This window comes from Didymosphaeria variabile (assembly GCF_027946475.1).
Source record: "Didymosphaeria variabile strain IMI 356815 chromosome Unknown scaffold_4, whole genome shotgun sequence".
Taxonomy (NCBI): Eukaryota; Fungi; Ascomycota; class Dothideomycetes; order Pleosporales; family Didymosphaeriaceae; genus Didymosphaeria; species Didymosphaeria variabile.
In genome coordinates, this window is record NW_026611623.1 from 2,371,822 (window position 1) to 2,388,293 (window position 16,472).

Here is a 16,472-nt window from a genome sequence, read left to right on the forward strand (position 1 = left end):
ACGCTGGCTTCAGATGCGAGCATCGGCCTCGCGCTACTGCATCCAGATATAATCCTCGTGTATTAGGTCGTCGATGTAGCCGTTGGCGTGGAACCTTCGCACCTCAATTTAGCTACGTTTCGCAATGAACGGCACCACTGCTCGCGTGAATGGCGTCGACCATACAAACAAAGGACTCAGACCGCTCAACGTCCTGGTCGTTGGAGCGGGCATTGGAGGATTGAGCGCAGCGATTTTCCTTCGACAACAGGGCCATCATGTCACTCTCCTGGAACAATCGAGGTTCGCCAACGAACTAGGCGCGGCTGTACATATGGCGCCAAACGCAACCGGATTGCTTCTGAGAATGGGTATCAACCTCGAAGATCTGGGCGCTGTCCCTTGCAAGATCTTCTCGCAGTCTTTGCCAGATGGCAAACAGATGTTCGAGGTTCCGCTTTGGAGAGCAGCAGGGAGATGGCAATACCCATGGCTTCTCGCACATCGAGTGGACCTTCACTCGCAACTGAAGAAGGTGGCGACTGCAGAAGATGGCACTGGAGCGGCAGCTATCCTTCGCACCTCCAGCCGAGTGGCCAGTGTCGGCACAGATGGCAGCGTCACTTTGGCGTCTGGCGAGCAACTCAAAGCGGATGTTGTGATCGGCGCTGATGGCGTACACTCGAAAGCTCGTTGTGGATTGCCGGGTTCGCAAGGTTTCAAACCATCTGGGTCCGGAAAGAGCGCATTTCGATTCACAATGCCGCGCTCACGTGCTCTTGACGACCCATTAACGAAGCCCCTTGCCGAGAAAGAGGGACACTTGAACATATTCATGGGAAAGGACCGACGTGTTGTCATTTACCCAACAAGACATCACGAGCTTTTGAACTTTGTCTGCATACATCCAACATCCGAGACCGAGCAGAAGGATCAACAAGCCGACGAATGGCAAAGCTCCGCAGACTTGGACAAGATGCTAGACGTGTACAAGGGCTGGAATCCGGCCGTTTTGAAGATATTGAGCATGGCTGATGAGGATACGCTGAAGGTGTGGGACCTTCTCGATATGGATCAGCTGCCCACGTGGGCGGATGGGCAGCTCGCACTCATCGGCGACGCAGCGCATCCCTTTACACCACGTGAGTTAAATGACTTCCACATCAAAATGACTAAGCTAACTATCTGCAGACCAAGGCCAAGGTGCAGCGCAGGCCATCGAGGACGCTGCTTCCTTAGCATGTGTTCTTCCCTTGGGGACACCACTTGCTGAGATTCCAGAGAGACTCAAGCTATACGAGCAGTGCCGCTACAAACGCGCATCTCAGATCCAAGAGTACTCTCGTATCGCAGGTCAGGATTTGGGCGCCGGTCCTCCCCTTGATACGAGCCGCTACACGGACGAGAATTTCGGTCACGATGAGTGGCACTATACAAGCCAGAAACTGCGCGAGTGGCTATGGAGCCGGAAACCCAGCGCGTACCGTCGCATGCCCACAGTGTTCGGGCCATTCCCTGGGCCTCGACAGGATCACCTCGGTAACTCTAGAGACTGGAGTCAGTCGACTTTCACCACTGCGAGCATCAAGATTAAGACATCTCGGACGCTTTTGCAGAACTTGCTTCCCACATCGCAGTTCAAATTTGCATCGGCGGATTCCAATTGCTACGCAACTTTCTCTCTATCTTCGCTAGGAAACCTTGAGTGGCTTGGTGGCAATGGCTACAACCATTTCGGACTATATGTCCATGGGGTCGAGTACACCAAGAAAAATGGAGACAAGGTCACCGGAACCTACCTTCCGGTGCTGTTTGAGAACCTCGCAGATCCTATCATCAGCGGACGAGAAGAGCTCGGCATGCCGAAAGTTTACGCTACGCTTGATGTCACCAAAGACGCAGGCACGTGGAAGCTAAAAGCAGGGTGGATGGGCAACCAATTCCTGGATGTTTCACTCACTGGATTAGAGACCAAAACGATATCGAATGGAGTGCAAGGCTCTGGTCCTCCACAAATCGGACAGGAAGAGGGTCTGTTCTTCCATAAATACATTGCCACAACAGCGCCCGCCGGCAGCAAAGAGCGTGGACAGGCCGACGTTGAATACGTTGGAATTGTTCCGAATGTGGAAGAAGCGAAAGCACCGCGACAAGTGAATAGCTTGCTAGTAGCGGATCGAGCTGAGATCAATTTCGACGCGATGGACTGGAAGAAGCTGCCAACCCTGCACCATATCGTTGCTCGATTAGCAGAGATTCCTGTTTATGAAGTCATGGAGGCCAAGGTCGTGGAAGGGCTGGGCGCTAGTGATGTCAGGAGTGCGAGAAGGCTTGTTTGAGATGTCTCATTAGTTACAGAGAATGTACTATGTTCAAAACGACTATATTTGCTGTCTGCATTGTTCAGTTGTGACTGTGTTTCTACATTGTCTGCAAACCCGTTCAATATGCTAAGCAACCCATTACGCCGAAGACTCTTGCTACTGCTTTGATCGTCTATCACCACTCCCCACCAATGTTGTATCCGACGTTCCAAAGCCGTCCGAAAGTCGCCCTCCACACCGTACTCGCTGTCTACTTGTTCATTAGCACTATACCAAATCTCCCACTGATCATTCCACTCACCGCCTCCAGAAATACACCAGAAAACATGACCGTTATGAAAGTCCTCTCAATTCCATTTTGATACACCCTTCTTTGACTGTGATCTAACTCTGTGTTCACTGGTCGGTACGGTGGCACGCGCCGCTCATTCGTAGGCCAATCCGGCGGGTTGCTTTGAGGCGATGGGTTTGGTGAGGGATGCGCATTCAACGTAGTATCAAGAGGGTCAGTCGCAGGGGTATGATGGAGGTCGTAGTCTGCGAGGACAGTGCGAAGATTGTATGTCTGCGCGTTTGAGGTCGTTGTCACGGACATCGCGGGCGATCGCGGATGTGGGAAAGACGACTATGCTTGCAGTGGGATATTGACAAGCGACGAGTTACGCGTACATTGCAAGTCTACGGGTAAGAGCAACTGCCTCATGCCTTCGGCTGATCTAGACGTCCGAAGACTTGCGGGTGCCGCGTTGTCGCGTGAGCTTGGGCGCTTCGGGATGTGGAGGACTTCCGCGAGAGTCCGCCCCCCGTGTACCGAGGCGAGACGGAATACGTGCAGCTAGCTAGCATGAATGCAGGTCTCAGGGCAAGCCTACTATGGAAGCTCCATGAGTTGGCTGATTTCCATCGAAGGGGCAGTTTTTTTTTTTCAAAGAATCTTTGCTCTCTGATCTTTGACGCGCTTTCCCTTCGCAATGGCAGCCATCGTCCTTGCAAATCTTCACGCGACTGCACTTACATCACGCAGTCACAACCCGTTCTTTCGGCGGGAACAACTCAAGTCGTTACATGACACCCTACGCAGAGAGATAAACTCGATACGGAAAGCTCTACAACAAGATCAAAATGTTACAGATGCTGAAGCTAGCATCGAAGTTGCGACTGCGCTCAGACATCTTACAGAGCATTATTCTCAGATCAACCCGAAAGCAGAGCTAGAAAGTGAATACAGGACAACGAAAGGGAGGGATGCGGCGGAAAGAACAGAACCATGGGGCGTGGTATACATTGAACCGAACCTGGGACACACGCCTTTCCTGAGTGTGATCGAACCGCTTGGCGCGGCGATGGCAGCAGGCAACTGCGTTGCTTTGAAGGTAGGACGTGCAATCGATGACAATGAAGAACAAGCTGACAAACAAACAGCTGGAGAATACTCCTCGCGCTCTGCCTTCCCTACTTCGCTCGCTCCTTCTCAAAGCGCTTCAACCTGACGTTTTCCACATCGTTGTAACTTCACCATCGGAGGAAGCAGCGTCTAATCTACTGTTAGTTTTACAAGACACACGCGTAGAAAGGCCAAAATATGCCCAGCTCGTTTCGTCGTGTGGCAAGGTCATTGCTGTGGTCGATCGAACGGCAGACCTCTCCGCAGCGGCGGAAGCAGTGGTAGCCGCCCGCTTCAGCTTCGGCGGCACCTCTCCTTATGCGCCCGATATGATCTTTGTCAACGAATTTGTCAAGGAAGATTTCGTTGAGCAGGTGCTGAGACATGCCATCCGCTACCTTGCAACCACCGCTCCTAACGGCACGCTGAGTTCGACTTCGCAACCGAAGAAACGAAATGCCAGAGATGCCTTGGCTACACTCGCAGAAAGTAAAGACTGGTATACGAACATCATAACGCAAGGTTCTACAGGCGCCATCGTCGAGCTCTCGAACAGACACACGACGCATGTTCCTCTGCCGCCCAAATCTAGCGCACCAGTACTGGCAATATCAGCAATTTCATCCTTGGACCACGCCATTGACCTGATAACCAATGACTCGAACGACCGACTAAGCGCTGCATACCACTTCGCCGCTCCTGCGCACACGAAGTACCTCTCTCAATTTATCCGCTCCGAAGTCACATTCTTGAATCACATTCCTTCATCACTTCTCCTTGGACCTGGAGCACCACTCTCTTACAAAGTCGACATAGAGAACAGGTACCGGAGGGAGCACTTCCTTATAGCATCACCTGTGCTTGTAAAACCTTCAGGTACCAAAATACTGGTGGAAACTACTGGAAAGTACGCAGAGAAGTTGTTGGAGGACGCTGCGAAGGAGATTAAGGAGCCGAAGCGGGCTGAGTGGATAGCCATTGGCTTCTTCGAACAGGGTATCTTGATTGGGCTGGGTGTGTATGGGATCCCGTTGCTTACTTGTGTTGGTGCTTCGTTGTTCTTTGGTATTAGAGCCGGGTTGAGGAGGTTTGCAGTGATATGATTGCTGTTCCTTTAGTCTCTGTATACTATCTTTTGAGCGAAGTTAGGGTCCTGCGCTCCGCGAGTTTCTGTTCTTCTCGCTACTGATAATGCCAAACACAGCGTAGCACGCGAGTAGGTACACCCTCATACCAATATACCGGAAGGTAGCACTTACAGCCACATGTCAAATGATATGCCAGATATATGTTCCTCTTCGCCAGTGAATATGAACAAGGAATAAAGTCAACGAGTTCGAGTTGTATTGTTGGAAGGAATCCGTGAGTGTATCTACGCTGAGGGAAAACCTGTTACCTCTGAGGTATAATAGGCAAGCTGACCCAGTTGGTATATCTCTCACTAAAGCTAACGTGGTTCATTCCCGCAAACTTCTTCTCGCTTCGATCTTCCGGGTGATTGTGTGCGAAGATGCCACTGCCTTGGGTATCGCCACTGCTCACCTCAAACACGAGCTTACCACCCTTCTCTACCACAACATTCGTCGGCCAAATCTCGACATCTACCGGATAGACATCACCGGGTATGACAGGCAGCACATCTGTGCTGAAGTAGTCGCGGTGCGGGAGCCATTCCCGGTGCCGTGGGTGCGACGGGTTAGTTTTACGCAGGCTGACGCGTAGCCAGCCCTTAGCAAGGGGAATGGGGTCACCCGCTGTACCAGTGTAGTGAACTTCCTCGCCGTGTGGAGAGATGTAGCGAAGTGTAAGGAAGAGGTCGATATCTAAAGGTGTGGGACCACTAGCATGAGGTGACATCGACACGTTGAGGTGTGCGACAATGTGCCCGGTGATCTCAGTCTCTTGTTCGAACGGTGGTGTTATGAACTGTAGCAACTTGGGGTTCTCGAGCGAGCCAAGAGCTTCATAGGACAGCTTCTGTGCGCGAGTGACAATGGGTTGGACTTGTGTCAGGGAGTGATCAGGTGTGAGATAGAACTTCGTGTATCGTGTGCGGGCAATTGGCCATTCGTACTCCATCCTACGCTCGTAGACCTTCTCTGCTTGTGCATCATCGAAGCCAACGTTACCCTTGCGCAGAACAAGGTCCACAGCCGGGACCTTGCCTTTCACGCTCCATCCAACTCGGTCATCGTCCTTGAGGAAGGCATCCAGGAAGCTTCTTTGGACTTCAACTTCTTCGGTGTAGTAAAAAGGTAGATCGTGGCGACCGGTGATAATGCGCAGATACTTAAACTCAGATCCTGCCTGGAGATAACCCTCAATGTTGCCACGGAGATGTAGAAGAATGCCACCCCAATTAGCTACTGAGAGCAGCGGCACCTGTATATCGCCCATGTCGTATTCTTTGCTAGCGTAGTACTCATCGTCGCGGAATTTGTTGTTCAAATTGTCGATGTTCTGATCCTGCCTGTTCTTCTCACGCTCCTCATCGGATACGTCTCCGTCTACGCAGTCAGGTCCCCAATTGCGTGCTGCCCGACCAGGCAGTCCGTACTGATTAGATACTACCTGGCGGTTCCACCAAAAGTTGATAAATTTGTTTGAGAGAATGCCACCGTGACGGCAACGGTCGCGATAGTAGTCGCTCATGCCTTCCCAGGGTATGATCGCCGACAGTCCCTTTGGCTGGCGCGCAGCAACACGCCATTGCGATCCTGCGTAATAGCTAATACCAAGGAGGCCCACTTTCCCAGATGACCATAACTGTTCGGCAGCCCATTCGACCACGTCGAAGAAGGCTTCGCTTGTGCCGCGCGACATTGTATCGAGGAAACCAGGTGACTGGCCAAGCCCGCGCTCATCAGCTCGCACGATTGCGTAACCATGTTTGGTCCAGAATCCAGGATCGGGCGTTTCCCATGCCGAATGTGCTGAGTGATGGTCGGGGTTCACCTCAGAGAAGGACTTGGCGTGGAAGTCTTTGTAGTGAATGTCTTTGCCATATGGACCGTAAGTGACAAGAACAGGGAATCTCTCGTCGCTGCTTTTCGGACGATAGACGTTGCAGCGGATGATACCTTTTGAACTTGTTTTCAAAGGTATCACAACATTCTCTTCGAAGATGTACGGGAACGACGAATCGTCCACCTTCTGTGCGTCCTTGATCTGAGGAGGCATAATGAGCACTGTGGACGTCTTGCAGTAGGATTTGACATACGCATGCAGGGTCTGAGGTATATACAGGGACAGTATGTACAATCTAGGCTCCGCTGTGCGACATCGCGGTCGTCAGCGCCGATTTGAAAACAAAGCAACGGATGAAGATCTCGGGATGTGGAGATTGAGGAGGAGAGATCGAGCGCTAGCCGCTTTTGATTAGCCGAGGCAGGAGCGACCAACGCGACCGCGCCAGGAACAACAACGATTAGGTCGAACACGGCAGCAACGACGATGCACGGCAAAGCACGAAAGATGTATGTTACTAGCTACTCAGACTTTTTGACGCCTTCCATATCGCCATAGTCCTCCCCCAGCTTCTTGCCACCCACCTCAACCGGCTCAGAAGGCTGGAGAATAAACGCCACCCTCGCCCACTCCGTGGGATGATTGTTCCTCCACGCATGCATAGTGCCCCTTTGGATCGCCATGTCACCCCGCTTCATCGTCCTAACCTCTCCAGAGTCCAACACCAGGTCTACCTCGCCTTCCAACACGATGCCGTAGTCCAGTGATACCGTCCGGTGCATTGGCGACGTAAACGCAGGGTGCATATCAACAATGCGCAGCACAGTACCACTTTGGTTCACAATGCCTGGAGGTGACTTTAGGAATGACCGATATGCGTCCAGATCCTCATCCCCGTTCAATTGAGCGGGAAACTTCTTCGTGACATATCCTTGGCGGAAGACGGCTCCGGGGATGATTTGCGTTGGATTCTGCTCTGGAACCGCGCTCGAGAAAATAGCTTTTCCAGTCGAATCGTCGTGGGTCGTGATATAGCGATTGAGGCTTGGGAGAGGGCTCTCCTGTGCAACGGGCTGGACTCTTTGCGCCATGATGCTGTCGTTTGTGTGTGAAAGGAAATGTTTGAGATTGTGTTCAAGAGCACGGTTCAATGCTAATTTACAGACTGCGGACTTACATCGAGATAAATGCCGAACATCCGAAGCCTGTGTTCCATATGCCGACTTTGATGGATATTGGTTGTGTTCTTCATCCGGCCTGCAGGGTCCCGAGGTGGAGAGCTTTTCCCGAAGACACACAAGATGCATGCACTCGATTGGTAGACTGTCAACAGTTGCAAGTTTTTGGGATCATACGCTGGTTAAACAAAACGCAGCTCCAATTTTCCGGTGTCACGTACGACTTGCTCGCGCAGCCATGGAACAGACATACACATCTCATTTTGGAATCAACAACATCCCGTACGGAATTGCACGTTCTTCCAAAAGACCTTCGCCACAAGCCGTCACGCGAATTGGTGACGAGGTCATATTCCTGACTGAGCTTGCGAACAAGGGACCTTTTACGGACATTGTAACGAATATATCCTCCATATTCGCGGAGAAGACACTCAACACTTTCGCTGCTCTGTCCAGAGATGTCCATTTCCAGACACGAGCAGCGATACAAGAGGCGTACAAAAAAGGCGTGCATAAAGAGCACTCGGAAGATATCAAAGACGTAGATTTGCTGCTACCGGTCCAAGTGGGCGACTTCACCGACTTCTCCGTTTCGCGCGAGCATGTTACGAATGCGCCGAAAGCCCTCTTCGGGAAAGCTCAACTGCCAAATACCTTCCACAACTTTCCTATGGGCTACGCAGGCCGCTGCTCCTCGATTTACGTTTCCCCTACTCCTGTTACCCGGCCAATAGGCCAATACCTAGAAAACGGCAAGATTACCTTCGGCGCATCAAGAGCACTTGATTACGAGCTTGAAGTCGGTGCTATTGTAGGCCGACCGCTCGCAGCCGATGTGGATGTACACGCGAAAAACATGGACGAGCACATCTTTGGGCTGGTCCTGGTCAATGACTGGAGCTCCCGAGACATTCAAGGCTGCGAAATGAGAGATCCCCTCGGTCCCTTCAAGGGGAAGAATTTTGCAACATCAATGTCACCGTGGGTCGTCACTCTGGAAGCGCTCAAAGTATTTGAAACGCCTGCGCCTGCTCATGAAGAGCCCGTGGCTCCCTTTCTAGATGATCCGCGTAGCACGTCGTACAATCTTACTATCGAGGCGAAGATATTGAGAGAGGGCACGAAGACAACGGTATGCAAAGTTGGGTTTGCACACATGTACTGGACGTTCAGACAGATGCTTGCGCATAATGCGATCGGTGGATGTCCACTGAACACTGGAGACCTATTGGCTTCGGGAACAGTATCTGGATCAACTGAATCAGAGCTTGCTTGCTTGATGGAGCTGACAATGAACGGAAAAAAAGCCCAAACAACTAAGTGACGGGTCGGAGTTACGTTATCTGGAGGATGGAGACATTGTACATTTTTCTGCTATTGCTGGCGACGCTAACGCTGGCGTTGGTTTTGGTGAATGTGTTGGTGCAATCAGATCTTCTAGGCTCTCCTGAGACATTCGAAGAATGACATCGAACTAATCCAATGTCTGGAAAAAAAATTGATCTCACTCTATGCGCATTCTACCCCCCTCCCCCCCAAAAAAATGTGCATCACGCTCATCGCACTTACTGCCGTGAAAGGCCTTCCTGAGATGTGCACACAAATCACATTACCGAGCAAGCCAAGGCACGATACGAGTCATTGACATCTCCATCTAGACACATTGCGGAGGTCTCGGTGTGCTAATGCCTCTTGAGTCGCAGGACCGATTAGACTACAAGGGTCTAGAATGCCGCTCCTCCACATCCCGGCTCCCCCACACGCGACCCCATGGGGTGCGCGGAAGGACCGTGACACGAGAAGCTCGTCTATACATTTCTGCATCCTACCCATCACCAGATGATCGGTCCATGTTGGTCGATCACTATGGCAGGCTTCAAACACGCATTCAGTTTATCCAACGTAGAAGTTCGCAACGCGACACCCCCCGGGCACCGTCACCCTCATTGGTATGTTTGCTCTGCAATGATCTTCTCTTTTGTTGACTTTCCTCCACAGAACATCTCGAATGGACAGCATCAAACCAGATCCACGATGAGGTTCGCCTTGTGCCTCAGCCTTCAGCTGATCCAGCTGATCCCTTGAACTTCTCGAGGTGGCGAAAGTATGGGATCTTATTCGCCATGTGCCTCGTTCCCTTCGTCGCGAATTTCACAAGTGCATCTATCGCCAGCGCGCTCCCGATATATGCTGCCACGCCCATCTTTGGCTTTCCGCCGAAGCCATTCGCGGATTTGACGCATTTGATTGCTGTGAGTGCTTCCCAGTATCTCCACCATGGAATAATCCTAACAAATAGGTCAGGTCAATATCCTCATGCTGGGAGTGTCGAACCTGTTTTGGGTACCACTTTCATATATCCTCGGGAGGCGACCCGTCATCTTGCTGAGCTTGCTATTGTTGGCATTCTCTTCAATGTGGGCTGGGCTTTCGACGAGCTTCGATAGTCTACTTGCAGCCCGGTTCTTCATGGGTATGGGGGGTGGCCCTGCGGACGCTGTCTCGCCTGATGTTGTTGGAGAGATATTCTTTGTGCACGAGCGCGGTAGAGTCATGGTAAGTCCTCAATTCAGCGGCTCTAGGAATCCAGCAGACTAATGAACTCTGACTCCGGAAAGGCCTTTTACACCGTCTTCCTGGCGATGGGCTCCTTTGTCGGACCTATCGCTGGAGGCTACATCGCCGCACACGACGGTCTCGCCTGGATCCATTGTAAGCAATGTCGGGGTATAAAGTGGGTGTTCATGCGGGGCGATTGTCTAAGACTCCAGGCCTTTCACATCTAAGTCTGAAATCTTCCGACATCGGTAGCCGGCTTCAACACCTACTTCACCCACTTCTCTGATTTGTGAACATTACACTGACTTTGTACCCCCACCTTTAGGGACGAACGTCATTCTCTCAGCCGTCACTTTCGTGATTTGCTTCTTCCTGCAGCCCGAGACTCTATACGAGCGCCCAATTCCCTCCACGTCGGAGGCTACCGAAACGATCAACAAACCTATAGCAGAGACGAAAGAAGACATTGGCGTCAGGGCCAGCGCAACTGCAAATGAACAGTCTTCGTATGCTCCGTATACCTTCCTTCGCTCCCTCAAGCCCTTCACCTACCACGGTGGCGTCGGCCGAAAGTTCCTCGCTCCATACCTAACCCTTCGCCTACCAGGCGTTTGGCTAGTGTCACTCTGGTATGCTGGGCTCGTAGGTGCCATAGTCACCATCAGCACTGTAGGTTCCCAGATCGCCGCTTCGCCGCCGTACCTCTGGGGTGCAGACTCGGGCCTCATCAACTGCGGTGCGCTCGTTGGTGCCGTCCTAGGATGCGTCTACACCTACTTCGTCGCCGATTTCACTACGAAGCGGCTAGCGAAGAAGGACATCCATGGATATAGCGAACCTGAGTCTCGTATTGTCACTGCCATTCCAGCACTGTTCATCTCAACAGCCGGTACCATTATTTTCGGTGTCATTGCTCAGAATCCTTCACCTAAAGGGTGGGTAGGACTGGAGTTTGCGTTCGGTATGGTCGCCTTCGGACTGATGCAGGCGCCCAGTGTCGGCTTCAATTATATCATTGAGAGCTATCCCTCGATTGCGGGAGACTGCTTCGTAGCTGTTACATGCTCCAGGGCTGTCGTTGCTTTTGCGTGGACGTTCTTTGTTGGTACGTGGACGCAGGAAGTAGGGTACGCAGAGCCCTTCGGTATCTTTGGAATGCTACTGGGGATATTTGGCTCATTAACCGTGCCATACTGGATTTGGGGAAAGAGGTTCCGGATTGCAACTGCAGATTGGGTAGAGAGACTTCTCTAAACGCAGGATCTAACTTTGTTGTTATCAGTATCAGGAGCACACCTGTAGCCAATTACTTTATCAAGGTTACAAAGAATGTTATGTTAGTTGGATTCACGCAGAAGTCAGGGACAACTTAGGAAGACCACTTAGCGACTTATACCGGCAGAAGCCATGGATGCAATCATTAAGCGTATCCCCACGTAAAATCAGAGATCCAAACTCCAAGCATTGCTGAACCTTGACCTGCCGTAAACCATCTCCCATGCTCGTGCAAACGTCTCAAAGGTACGCATGAGTGATCCCGTCCCCCATCACTGCTGCCTTGGACCCCAGAACATGTCTATGATCTTCTTCGGCAGAGCATCTGTTATGTCCTCGCCACCCTCATAAAGCTCGAGGGGACCGGACCGCTCAGCTTTCAGTAACAAGGCCCTGCTTCCATTCATCTGTACTGCAGGTTTGCCCAGTTCTTCCAGGAGGCTCGTGAGTTTCTGAAGGGCGAGCTGATTATCGTCATCCCAGTCAAATTACGAGCCGCGCAAACGCGATATTATTTCACCCCAGCGCCTAATCCCTGCGGATGTGGCTGCTGAATTCATTGTCAGTCGCGATCGAGCATGTATCACGAAAAGAGAGCACTCGAACCTCACGCAAAAGACATATGATAAGAAGTGGTGTGCCAAGTGCGGAACACTATGATAATACAATACTGCCCCCTAACTACTAATGAGTAGTACTGTTCTAAAGTAGATCTCGTGCAACCGAACTTTCAACCGCCTCGAATAATAGCTGAGCTAGGGGGTAGAGTCCTGACTGGTCACATTAGGGGCAGTGAAGTTCACTCCTTGCTCAATGGACTCTGCTTTCACATCATCGTTCGACGGTGGGTCAAATTTGTGTGGTAAGCTCAATCTCCAGTTCCAATCGCCTCCATCTGGGGTCTTTGAGGGCTGTGGAGGCTGAGGTCCTTCGAGGTAATGGGTCTTCGAGGAGGGTTGTGGAGCTGTGGAGGGTTGTGGTGAGGTTAGTGGTCCAATGAACGGAGCTGGGGATGGTCCCAGTGGCGGTGGAGGTGGTGGTCCAATGAAAGGAGCCGGGGATGGCCCTGGTGGCGGTGGCGGTGGCGGTGGTGGAATTCCACTGGGGAAGTTTGGCTGCTGGGTAACTGGACGGACTTGGAACGATCCGGAACCAGTTATATCGATGAGGAAAGGGCTGTACCATGGGAACGCTTGACCGGCAACTTGCCATCGATCATATGCAGGAGCGCCCAGCATATAATCCGCATCGCCTGGGTAAACGTGGGGGTGATATCTGAAATCTCTGTTCATGCTTTGAGGATCGACATCATATCCAGGCCGGCGACTTATCCCTTGTGGCTCGTTGAATAAATATTGCATGCTCGTGTAACTGAGATAACCTTGATTGTATAGATTGGTAAAAACGCGGTAAGGGGCCGTCCCAGAAGCCCAATTGGGGTCGCCCATACGTTGTGTTGGGCCGGGACCAACTGGTATCAGAGAGTATTGATGTGGCGATCCATTGCGACCGTTCGATGGATTATCGCGGCATCTCACTACTCGACGAGAATTACGGCCACCAGGGTTGTGACCACCTATCTGATTTCGATCCCTCCAGTCGACTTGCCACATGTAATCGTTCCCACGACTGTTTCGAACAGGCAACCAGGATTGAGCGTGGTAGACTGATATCGCCGCCTACATGAGCGTCAGTAAAGTTCAAAGAGCTGAGCGACTGTTGCATCTTATGCAATCAAGATGATCTTACAATGTTGATAAATGTACGCAACGTTGGGGTCCAGGGACCACCATCAACAACAGTAGTTTCCATGGTGAACATGCGAGGACGCATGGTTGCGCTGTTATCTAGATGGATATGAAGAACTATCCATCTGTCTGGAGCATGAGCGTTGTTAAGGTTTGTACGTCTATCTCGTAATTCATCTAGGTTGAGGTGGCTTTCTTCAGAAGTGTTCGGTACTTCTCCGGGTACTTGTCCTATCCAGTAGGCCAATTCCAAGTAGGGTCTTCGGTGCAAGTCAGTGACATCCAGCGAGGACACCGGTATACATGCATCAACCCCGAACAGGCTATCTTACCCTGGGCGTGTGCTGTCGTTGGAGTATAACCACATCGCATAGTGCAACGATAGACGTCCTTTGCTGAGAATTAGATGCTAATCTGTGAGATATCTCCCAGGAGCTTACCATTGTCGATCGCCTGCATCACGCGGCCAAAGGTAACCGGATGTGGAGCTTGGCCGTGAAGTGGCAAGTCGAGCGGACCATTTCTCGGATCTAAATCATCTTCAACAATTCTACGCTGATGAGCTGCTGCATCGGAATCTGGTCTATTTCCCTCAAGTCCAGAGGCTGGCGCGAAGTGATCTGGCCATGGCATACATTGAACCCCTCCGCGGGAAATTCTTGGGTTTTCCAGGAAGTCGTAGATGAGAGCAGTCTTACTGAACTCAGTTTGGTTGCCGGCGAAGCTTACGAAGTCGCCCAGGCTGCAGCCTGGACAATCGGGGAGTGTCATGAGCTTTCGGTCGAGCACCCTATACATGTCCTTGCGCTCATCTTCGATGTACGTGTCATTCGTAACATTAGTCAAAACCTGTAGAAAGTCGGAGATTGCGGTCCAAGATCTCACACACTCCGAAGTAGGTGGGGAATCTGCCGAGGACACTGCTGGGGACACTACCTCGTGTTGTGTACTTCCCTCAAGACCGGCTGCGACCGTACTTCCATCCTCATGGTTGAACCAGCTGTATCAGTGTCAGCGTGGAACATAGCAGCAGTTGGGACCCCTCACTCAAGGACTGGAGGCCGCAGCTCCTGTGGACAAGCATGTTCGCCGTATCTCCGATCCATCCAGCTTATCAATGTTAACTCTGCAGATATATAGGCAGGCAGCGCTCCAACTTACAAGTCTACCTCTCTTTGGAAGAGATTTACTCTTGGTACATAGTCGTCTTTCGATTCAGGCTTGGGGCTCGGCTTCGGATCAGGCTTCGGATCAGGCTTCGGATCAGGCTTCGGTTCGGGTTTCGGTTCAGGCTGCGGTTGTGGAGTAGGGTCCTTGGGAGGCAAGATCTCTCCAGCGCAGCAGAACGCTTGGTTTTCAGCACCGTCTCTGCGTAGGGCCACCCGAATCTGGCCATTGGGGCACGATGGCAGCCATTGACAATTCTTGAAGATAGGTAGCATATTCTTGGTGCAGCAATAGCTTCTGCGTCCTAGTGGCGATGAGACGTGTTGACTGAAAGAACTGATGATCCACTTACCTTCCAAACATTCTACCTCGCCCCCGAACCCAAGGTTCGAAGAGGTAATCTGATTTGGACGATTCGCTGGGCAGGAATAGCTCCTGCCAGACTCGGCACATAGCTCTCGTTTCTCTTTCTTCGGCCATTTCAGTGCAGAGTACCATCCGCATTGCAGGTAGGCTAAGACACTTGCCGTGGCTTTTTCTGATTTCGGCGTCGTGCAGCATACACTTTGGTAACCGCCTTTGGTACATCCAGCTGTAGTTGTACCAACTTCGACTCCGTGGTATATAGCCTTACCCAACGTGATGTCACAACCTCGAGTACATTTTCCAGAGTCGCTAAACCCTTTCCAGTGACACCGTGTCATGTCCGGGTGAGGAGGGCAACAGAACTTTGACAACCCTTTGCCGGCGCACTGGGTATGTTCCCATATCATTTCGTTTTGGTGACCATTTTGTCGTGGAACTTCAACAAAGCGTTTCGGGCAATTTTCGTTGCAATTGGTCCACCGACAAGTGGCAGCGTGGGCTTTTGCACTGTTGGCTGCAAGCTCCCCTAGCATAACCTCATCAAGCGAAGGATCAACGGTAATGCCTGTATCCAAATCAGGAGGGATAACGCTTGCAGTGGCGTACAGCACTGCGGAAGCCGAGTATGCAATTAGAAGCGTATAGATTCGGAGTTTCATGGTGACCATGAACGCCGCGCAGAATTGTTGCAGAATGGAACAAGGAGTTGAGGATGAGGCTTCAGCTGAGGAAAACCGATGCTTAAGAAGCAGTACCGTAGTAATACATACGCAATTGGACTGGAGGAGCCGGAATGATCGGAGGTGTGCTCTCTGAGCAAGCAAGATAGAATGTTACGCTACGGTCACACCGTCATGGTACCCGTCATGAGCCGACGGGTGATCGATAAAGTGTAGGTGACAGGCATGAACATCGCGGAACGCCCCGAATGCCATGATCAACATCAAGTCGAGTTAGCCGACAGCCTACCCTGTCGAACTGGACATGGCTACTTCACGAAGCCAAGGCCCATGACAGTGGTTTAGTCTTCTGTCCTTAGTTAGCGACAGTATCTGGGACACCTAAGACGAACAATCACTTGCAAGTATGAGGTTCGAGGCGCAACTTCAACGGACCATACACCGTTATCAATATTGCTACAAAACACATCGAGGTGCCTAGGCTCATTGGGCGAACACATCTGTGCCAGAAATATTATCCCGTGGGAGCTACTCTGTCATCCAATGATCACATCTGCCACAAACAGTCGGTCTAGCCCTCCAAAATTTTGCACCACTCAAGCTCACTCGCTCACCTATGTGATGGGCCCAGACTCTCGGAACCTCAGGCAACCCCTCTTGGAGAGCGCATCCGTTTTGATACCTCCGCATCATATCAGCCGCACAATTCCCTTACTTTCGTCTCCTGGAGTCATCCCAACGACTTCACGTATTGTAGGTATGGCCCGTTACCTAATCGTGGCGCATCATGTATAAAGATCGATGAGCGCGAGCCGGATGGGTAGGGTTCGACGCCGGTGCGGTGA

At 51.5% G+C, this 16,472-nt stretch overlaps 7 protein-coding genes across 7 annotated transcripts; 4 read left to right on the plus strand and 3 right to left on the minus strand.

Annotated features, from left to right (window-relative positions):
- Positions 1-124: 124 nt before the first annotated feature.
- Positions 125-2,318, plus strand: N0V89_005685 (uncharacterized protein; the record flags this gene model as incomplete). The annotated part of the gene is made up of 2 exons (XM_056214460.1): positions 125-1,121; positions 1,171-2,318. The coding sequence occupies 2 exons, from the start codon at positions 125-127 to the stop codon at positions 2,316-2,318; spliced, it is 2,145 nt and encodes a 714-aa protein (XP_056071727.1).
- A 956-nt stretch (positions 2,319-3,274) lies between these two features.
- On the plus strand, positions 3,275-4,790 carry N0V89_005686 (uncharacterized protein; the record flags this gene model as incomplete). The annotated part of the gene is made up of 2 exons (XM_056214461.1): positions 3,275-3,676; positions 3,726-4,790. The coding sequence occupies 2 exons, from the start codon at positions 3,275-3,277 to the stop codon at positions 4,788-4,790; spliced, it is 1,467 nt and encodes a 488-aa protein (XP_056071728.1).
- Positions 4,791-5,079: 289 nt separating this feature from the next.
- On the minus strand, positions 5,080-6,867 carry N0V89_005687 (uncharacterized protein; the record flags this gene model as incomplete). Its single annotated transcript, XM_056214462.1, has 1 exon — positions 5,080-6,867. One exon carries the CDS (start codon positions 6,865-6,867, stop codon positions 5,080-5,082), a length of 1,788 nt encoding a protein of 595 aa, XP_056071729.1.
- A 308-nt stretch (positions 6,868-7,175) lies between these two features.
- Positions 7,176-7,745, minus strand: N0V89_005688 (uncharacterized protein; the record flags this gene model as incomplete). The annotated part of the gene is made up of 1 exon (XM_056214463.1): positions 7,176-7,745. The coding sequence occupies one exon, from the start codon at positions 7,743-7,745 to the stop codon at positions 7,176-7,178; it is 570 nt and encodes a 189-aa protein (XP_056071730.1).
- Positions 7,746-8,070: 325 nt separating this feature from the next.
- N0V89_005689 (uncharacterized protein) lies at positions 8,071-9,156 on the plus strand (the record flags this gene model as incomplete). Its single annotated transcript, XM_056214464.1, has 1 exon — positions 8,071-9,156. One exon carries the CDS (start codon positions 8,071-8,073, stop codon positions 9,154-9,156), a length of 1,086 nt encoding a protein of 361 aa, XP_056071731.1.
- A 799-nt stretch (positions 9,157-9,955) lies between these two features.
- Positions 9,956-11,645, plus strand: N0V89_005690 (uncharacterized protein; the record flags this gene model as incomplete). The annotated part of the gene is made up of 4 exons (XM_056214465.1): positions 9,956-10,084; positions 10,137-10,388; positions 10,451-10,544; positions 10,717-11,645. 4 exons carry the CDS (start codon positions 9,956-9,958, stop codon positions 11,643-11,645), a joined length of 1,404 nt encoding a protein of 467 aa, XP_056071732.1.
- A 2,926-nt stretch (positions 11,646-14,571) lies between these two features.
- Positions 14,572-15,061, minus strand: N0V89_005691 (uncharacterized protein; the record flags this gene model as incomplete). Its single annotated transcript, XM_056214466.1, has 2 exons — positions 14,572-14,782; positions 14,934-15,061. 2 exons carry the CDS (start codon positions 15,059-15,061, stop codon positions 14,572-14,574), a joined length of 339 nt encoding a protein of 112 aa, XP_056071733.1.
- Between the last annotated feature and the right edge of the window lie 1,411 nt (positions 15,062-16,472).